This window comes from Hemitrygon akajei, chromosome 8 (assembly GCF_048418815.1).
Source record: "Hemitrygon akajei chromosome 8, sHemAka1.3, whole genome shotgun sequence".
Classification (NCBI taxonomy): Eukaryota; Metazoa; Chordata; class Chondrichthyes; order Myliobatiformes; family Dasyatidae; genus Hemitrygon; species Hemitrygon akajei.
In genome coordinates this window covers 148,306,560-148,314,483 of record NC_133131.1, presented here as the reverse complement: position 1 = coordinate 148,314,483, position 7,924 = coordinate 148,306,560, and the positions used below count along the sequence as shown (strand labels likewise).

Here is a 7,924-nt window from a genome sequence, read left to right as displayed (position 1 = left end):
CATTGCAGGAGTTGCCGTGCCAGTGCTGGGTACAGCAGTCAGCCGCCTTCGGATTTTTCCTCGGGGTTTACTCCCGAAGCCATTCCCGTGAGCGGGTATAGCCACAAGGCAGTGGAGGTTTGAAATCAGAGTTTTCCCTCTCCTAGATGAGCTACCATCCATGGTTAACGAGCCTCATATGCTCGGAGCAACTGCTTTTAAGGTGCCAGTGGCCTGCCTTTGTCCCTTCTCCTGTCAGTGAGAACAGCTCCGCCAGGCATAAGAACCATACCACACGTGAAGGCCAGGAGTTGGACTTGGTTGTCAGAGGCTGTTTGAGACGCACGCCATGAAGAGCATTTGTTCAGCAGTGGGAGCTCATCCCCACTATCACCCTTCAGCTATGAATACCTTTGGAGCCAGTGGGTGTAAAATAATTATTTTTATCAGTGGAGATATTACGGCAAGGGGACAGTCTTCCAGTAAGATAGTGGCACGCATGGTCGCAATGGCTTCTACGATGTCGATCATAGGTCCTTTGTAAATTTATTTTTTTACAATCACTAGACCCTGCTGGACATTAAGAACTTAAATTACTGCATGTCTACCCCAGCGAGTTGCTAATTTGCAGAGAAACTGAAGGAGCTGGACTTGGTGCAGATTGTGCTACTGCCTGCGCCAGAGAGGCATTGGAGGAATCGGTGTGCGAAGGACATGTGCATTCTTACAGCAAGTGATCGTCTTAGTCACTGTTCTTACAATCGCAAGACCCTGGTGGACAATGTTAATGTGGAATGCTGCAAGTCCGCTTCATTGATTTATTCATGGCTTGTGGGGGGCAGACGGTGAGGGAGCTGTGTGGCCTTGGTCCTAGTAAGCACTAGGCCTCAAGCCACAGTGTCGCCTATTTACAGCTGCCCAGAAGAGGAGGTGTTGGAATCGGTGCGCTCCACCAGAGTGCCGGGGTGGTGTGACATCCAAGCTGGAGTCAGTGCTGCCCCCTGGTGTTTATGTGGCAGAAGACAAGCTGTGTTGTGTTCCACTGCTGACTGCTGGAACTTCCATGGACTCAGAGTCTCAGACTACATACTTTCTGTTTAACTATATTTTACTGATATGTGCATTTGCTACCTTGTATTTGCTTGCTGTCTTATAGGTGCTATACATCCCTTCTGTGTTTATGACAATTGGTACAGTGTTTTGCTCTTTGTCCCCTGAGTAACATTGTTTCATTTGGCTGTATTCATGGGTATTCATGTATGGTTGAATGACAAGTAAATTTGAAATTGAACTGATATATTTTATTATTATCTATTTGTTTAATTCTCTGGTGAAAAAAGGAACTTATGATTAGTTTGATGCTTAACGTAAGCATTGATATACATATATACAGGAGGGTGAAGAAAATAGAAGACAACATAACTCCAGGCTCAAATGAGATATTAAAATGGCAGAAGGCCTGTATCACTAGGAAATATCACCACAGAACAATAGGAACAATTGAACTGATTCTGTGGTCCAGGTTCTATGTATTTCTGTACGTCCAATGGTTTCACTTCATTTTATGTAATTCAATTCAATGCAGTGAAAACGAAATGAACAATGTAAAGAATTTGTTTTGTAATTTATAAACTCTTTATTTTCAAATTCAGGCAACAACATACTGTACAAGCCAGAATAAATATTAACACAAGATACAGACAACATATCCAAAAACTGCAATGTGATTTTACAAATTAAAAATACTAACTTAAGTTAGGGAAGGTGAGGAAACAAAACTGGAACCAGACTGGTATCTTTAATAATATATTAATTCAGTATTGTGCTGTTATTTTATTTAGTGGTATGGTGTATTGCAGATGTTTGAAGAATCTCTCTGGTTACAGCATGTACAATCTCCCAGGCACATCTACTGTTTTCCTGTACGGAAGCAAAAAGTGGATTAGTTTGCAATGTCATGCCTGTCGTACCAAGTATTAATAGAGCCTAAAGTGTAACAGCTCAAAAAGGAGAGATTCTTATGTTAACAGTAACTAATTTCACATATCACTAAGTTATTTCACATGTTAATATCAATCTTCATCATTTCACAAGGCACAAAGCAATGTTGAGAATAAACTTTGGAATAGAATTATTATTAGAATGTATTATTAGACCCCAAGACATAGCAGCACATTTAGGTCATTTGTCCCATCGAGTCTGCTCTTCTATCATGGTTGATTTATTATCTCTCTCAGCCCCATTCTCCTGCCTTCTCTCCATAACCTTTGACACCCTTACACAAGGTGAAGAAAAAGCATAAGGTCTTCTATTGATATATAGTAACAGCAAAAGGATAGCAAGGGACAAAATTGGTACTCTGGAAGATCACAGTGGTACTCAATGCATGGAGCCAAAAGGGATGGAGGATATCTTAAACAGATTGTTTGAGTCTGTATTTACTCAAGAGACGGACACAGAGTCTATAGAAGTGAGGCAAAGCAGCAGTGAGGTCATGGGCCCTGTACAGATTACAAAGGAGAAGGTGTTTGCAGTCTTGAGGCAACTTCAGTTGGATAAATCCCCAGGCCCTGACAAGGTGTTCTCTCAAACCCTGTGGGAAGCTCATGCAGAAATTGCAGGGGCCCTAGCAAAGATATGTTAAATATCCTTAGCCACAATTAAGGTGCCCCAGGATTGCAGGATAGCTAACGTTATTCCTAAGAATGTGTTTAAGAATGGCTCTAAGGATAATCCATAAAATTATAGTGGCAAAGTTATTGAAAGGTATTCTAAGGGACCAGATATGTAAGTATTTGGATAGATGAGTTCATAGTCAACATGGCTTTTTACATGGTAGGTCATGTCTAACCAATCTTATAGAGCTTTTTGTGGAAGCTACCAGGAATGCTGATGAAGGCAAGGCAGTGGATATTGTCTACTTTGACATCAGCAAGGCAGTTGACATCGTCCCACATGGGAGGTCGGTCAAGAAGTTTCAGAAGCTTGGCATTCAAGATGAGGTAGTAAATTGGATTAGACATAGGATTTGCAGGAGAAGCCAGAGAGTGGTAGCAGATGTTTCCCTCTCTGACTGGAGGCCTAGGACTACTGATGTGCTGCAGGGATTAGTGCTGGGTCTGTTGCTATTGGTCAGGTATATCAAAGATCTGGATGATAATGTGGTAAACTGGATCAGCAAATTTGTGGATGACACCAAGACTGGGGGTTTTTAGTGAACAGCGAGGAAGGCGATCAAAGCTTGCAGTGGTATCTGGACCAGTTTGAACACAGGGCTGAAATATGGGAGAAGGAATTTAATGCAGACAAGAGTGAGGTGTTGCACTTTGGGAGGAGCAAGCAGGGTAGGTTTTACGCGGTGAGTGATAAGGCACTGAGGAGTGCAGCAAAACAGAGGGATAAGAGAATATAGATCCATAATTCCTTGAAAGTGGTGACACATGTAGATTAGATCATAAAGAAATCTTTTGCACATAGGCCTTCATAAATCAATTATTGAGAACAGGAGTTGGGATCTTATATTAAAATTGTATAAAACATCAGTGAGGTCTTATTTGGAGTATAGTGAGCAGTTTTGGTCACCTACCTACAGGAAAGATTTATAAAGATTGAAAGAGAGCAAAGAAAATTTACAAGGATGTTGTCAGGACTCAAGGACCTAAATTATTGGCGAAGGCTGAAAAGGTTAGAACATTATTTCCCAGAACGTAGAAGATTGAGGGTAGATTTGATAGAAGAATACAAAATTATGAGGTGTATAGATAGAGTAAATGCAAGCAGACTTTTTCCCAGAGATTAGGTGAGACGACAACAAGAGGTCTTGGGTTAAGGATGAAAAGTGAAATGTGTAAGGATAACACAAGTAGGAACTTCTCTCAGAGGATGATGAGAGTGTGAAATGAGCTGCCAGGGCAAGTGATGGATGTTGGCTTGATTTCAACATTTAAGAGATATCGGTAAAGGAACATGGATGAAAGGGGTATGGAGGGCAATAGAGAGCTATGGTCCAGGTGCAACTCGATGGAAAAAGGCAGATTAACGGTTGTATATCAAAAGGCCGTTTCTGTTCTGTAGTGTTCTATGATTCTATAACCCTAATCAAGAACCTATCATCTCCACTTCAAATATACCCAATGACTTGGCCTCCACAGTCATCCATGGCAATGAATTCCACAGATTCACTGCCCCTGACTAAAGAAATTCCTCCTCATCTATGTAATTATTATCCAAAATTATTATCAATATCGTAAATATACAGTACTTTTTCAGAAACATTTTACCTTCTGTTTTATAAAGTCTCGTAGTTTCTTAAACCTTTCCTGGATATCTGCTTGATAAATGTAATCGGAATGTGTAGATTTTACCTGGAAGAGTTAGAAAGAAACTTAGTTTTTTAAAAAAATATATGGCATGCTGAAATTTAAAATTACATGTTCAGCAATTGAATAATAAGTACAAAGAAGTTTTATACATTTCTCCATTTCACAGAAGCCGATTCCTCATCTATTCACATAGAAAATAGATCTTATCTTGCCGGCTAAAACAGATCTTACAGAGTAAGTTGTTCTTACACAGGACTGCAGCTGAGAGAGTATTTCTGATACACTGTTCAAGAAGACCTGTCGTTCCTTTTTGGGTAGAGGTATATTGGGTTCACTGAAGAGCTTCTGAATCCCCTTTAGGATTTCAATAGCAGCAGGCGTTCTGTCTTGTTTTGCCTAAATCAAAGGGGTAAAATAAGCAATTTGATTAAATAAGTAATTGCTTCTTGCTACTTTTTCTGGTATATTGATTTACTGATATAAAGCTGGTCAGCGGTATGGTTTGTCAGAATGCAGAAAGGTTTCGGGGGACGTCTGTGCAGGAGTAGGGGATCATTTCAAAGGGGATGTGAATATGAGGAGCAAGTTTTTTTTCCCCACACAGAAAGTGATGGGTGCCTGGAATGTGTTGCCTGGGGTTGCGGTACAGCCACATACATGAGGGATTTTAAGAGACGTTTAGATAGGCACATGAATGTGAGACAAAAGGAAGGATGTGGACTTTGTATAGGCAGAAGGGATTAGTTTAGTTGGCCATTTGATTACCAATTTAACTGGTTCAGCACCGCATTGTGGTTTGAAAGGTCTGTATCTGTGCTGTACTATTCTATGATCGGTGTTCTATGTTCTACCAGTAACCTGGTGAGGACATAAAAGATGAATAGAAGTGGAAAAATGACAGGTTATTCACTTTGAAATAATATGCAGAGAAACAGTGTGCAATTTAAATGGTGAGAGCTTGAATGTGTTGAAAATCAAAGGAACTTTGGTGTCTTTGTAAATAAGTCACTTAAGTTAACATACAGGTACAATTACTAGAGAGTTTGAGTGCAAAAGTAAAAATGTCTTACTGTAATTACAGATTCATCTAAAAACACAGCACAGATATGGGCCCTCCTATTCACTTCATCCATGCCAACTGTGATAACCAACAATAATCCTATTTGTCTGCATTAGGTCTGAATCCATTGAGAACCTTCCTAAGCATCTGTCCAACATCTTTGAAATATTGTAGGTATTGTATCTGCTTCCACCGGCTCTTCTGAGAGCTGTTCCAGAAATATAACATCTTTGTTGTGAAATACTTTCAGATCTCCCTTCACACATTAAACTCGTGGTCTCAACTTCTAGACTGTCCTGCCCTGAGCAAAATGATTCTGATAATCCATGTTATCTATGCCTCTTGTCATTTTGCAGACATCTATAATATTAGCCCCCATCCTCCCACGAACCAGTGAGAAGGCACTATATAAATTCCTGGTGAGAATGCATTGGAAATGTTGTTTACCAAGAAAGGATACTCTTGCAGCAGTGCAGGAAAGTGCATGCTGAGGCAAAAAGATCAGCCAGGATCATTTCCCAGTGATACAGCAGCTGAATGGTCTACACATGCTGCTATTAATTACATCCTTAGATCACAATGTCCCACTCACCGGTTTTACAATTGTCGGGAGCTGTAATCGTTTCTCATATTCGGTTCTGCATTTGGGAGAAAGAATGGGATTCTGTGGGAAAAATAATGGAAAAAAGGCATCTTAAGTCAGATATTGTTGACTTTATTCCTGAAATAAATGCTGTGAATAAGCTATTTCTGATGCATCACCATCTAATAATGCCAGCTAAGCACTGGTGAATATTTCCTTTCAACATAGAAGACTATTCAGCATATCAGGTTTATGCAAGTTCATTTTTCCCAAATAATTTTGCTTGTAACCTACTCTCCCCACTTTTCCATCAAGTTCTCTCCCTCCCAGCCCTCTAGATTGCACCAGGGACAACTTGCAGTCATCAATTAACCCAACAATCTGTATCTGTGGGAGGAAATCAGGTGCACGTGGAGGAAACCCACACAGAGGCAGGGAAATCCTGCAAACACTACATGGACAGCAGAGCAGAATGAAACCCTAGCAGCTGAAGCTGTGAGGCAGCAAGGCTAGCTAGCAGTGCCATTGTGCCTCCTGTCCAGATTAGTCGCCTATTTTATTGCCAAATCCCAGCCTCACAGCATAAAATCAATGTGTCAAAGTCCCAGACTGAACCCAATCCCACATCCAGAGGCAGTACTGTCACTTCCCTGTTCATTTGTGTTTACCAGCTCACACCATGAAATTATTTACAACGTGGATGGAGAATTAGGTGCAAAGAGGGACGCAGCAGCGAAAGCTCCATCCCTCTTTCTGAAGCACTTACGGTCTTTTCTAGTCCGTGAATCAGCTCTTTCCAAAAACTTCTCCTCATGCATAGATGGTCAGAGTGATGTGCACCGGCACCGAATGAGCACAGGGAGAGCAAAGTAAGGGAGAGGCCGAATCTACCCCAGAACATCTTCCAACAATCCCTGCAAAATGGAGTAAATCGAATTAAAGGGAACCCGAGTCCCAGAATAGAACAGGAAAGACAACAGCTGATGTTCAGCCCCTCTTACCTGACCCGATTGCTACTGAATGGGAATAGGTTCTTCTCCCGCTGTGAAGTCCATCCGACAGCAGCCTTTTTAAAGTTCCCGCCTCCCCCGCGCACTCCTCCTCAGTATTAAGATCGAAACTAACGGCGCTTCCCCGAATACTGCCCCGTGCAGGGCGTGTGCGGGGTTCAGTGGGTGTGGGGTGGTTAATCTGCCGCTCAGCACTTCCCATCACGGGAAGTATAACTCCAGCTGTTGAAGCGCGCTGCCACCTCGGAATGCACGGGCGTCAGGTGGAAGTTTATTTCAGGTGCGAATTCCGTGCCAAACCACAAATCCCATTCATATCGAAAAGAAAGATCCCTAAATAAGATGTTACGTTTAGAATAGGAGTATCTCCTTTTCCAGCCGACGGAGCTTTTCTTACGTCAGAATTTCAGAGTAACAAAGATTTTAGTGGATTTCGGGTAAAGTTGGCACTGGAAAAAGTCGATATTTTGTAATGGCGTTTGAAATTAATTATGAAATATTTACTATTTCCTTGTGAGACAAGGCCGTTCGATCCACTGAAGCAATGCTACTTCATAGAGCAATCCTATTTCCAATTAATTTTACCGGAACTATTCTCAATTAATTTTACTTAATCCCACATTCACACCAACTCCAGCCAGCGTCTACGGCTCACCTATAAATCAAGGGCGATTTACTCCAGACCAGCATGATTTTGGAATGGGGGAAGAAATAGAGCATCCAGAGAACCCCGCCGCCCCCCCCCCCCCATCATGCAAAGTTCACACTGGCAACACCTCTAGGTCAGGATTGAACTCAAGTGGGAAATGGAAGTGAGCAGCCCTGTGGACTGTGGCACCCTACCACCACAACATGCTTCTTATAGTCAGAATAAAGAGAAATTTCCTCTATCCTAATATCCAGCAATGGCAGGATTTATTCTAGATCCCTAATTTCCTTGCAGGGAACCTTCCTCTTGAATCACTGTGAT

General features: G+C 41.6%; 1 protein-coding gene across 1 annotated transcript; it reads right to left on the bottom strand.

Annotated features, from left to right (window-relative positions):
* Positions 1 to 1,684: 1,684 nt before the first annotated feature.
* LOC140731477 (uncharacterized) lies at positions 1,685 to 7,025 on the bottom strand. The gene is made up of 6 exons (XM_073052957.1): positions 6,946 to 7,025; positions 6,711 to 6,858; positions 5,954 to 6,025; positions 4,551 to 4,697; positions 4,260 to 4,343; positions 1,685 to 1,899 (listed from the first exon to the last, which is right to left on the bottom strand). Exons 2-6 carry the CDS (start codon positions 6,843 to 6,845, stop codon positions 1,813 to 1,815), a joined length of 525 nt encoding a protein of 174 aa, XP_072909058.1. The 5' UTR covers positions 6,846 to 6,858; positions 6,946 to 7,025; the 3' UTR covers positions 1,685 to 1,812.
* Between the last annotated feature and the right edge of the window lie 899 nt (positions 7,026 to 7,924).

Excerpts from the sequence above, each read along its gene's own strand:
- LOC140731477 (XM_073052957.1), bottom strand. The coding sequence starts at position 6,845 with ATGTTCTGGGGTAGATTCGGCCTCTCCCTTACTTTGCTCTCCCTGTGC. Across the intron at positions 6,026-6,710 it reads TTCACGGACTAGAAAAGACC|AATCCCATTCTTTCTCCCAA; the intron begins GTAAGTGCTTCA and ends TTTTTCCCACAG. Across the intron at positions 4,698-5,953 it reads TCCCGACAATTGTAAAACCG|GCAAAACAAGACAGAACGCC; the intron begins GTGAGTGGGACA and ends CCTTTGATTTAG.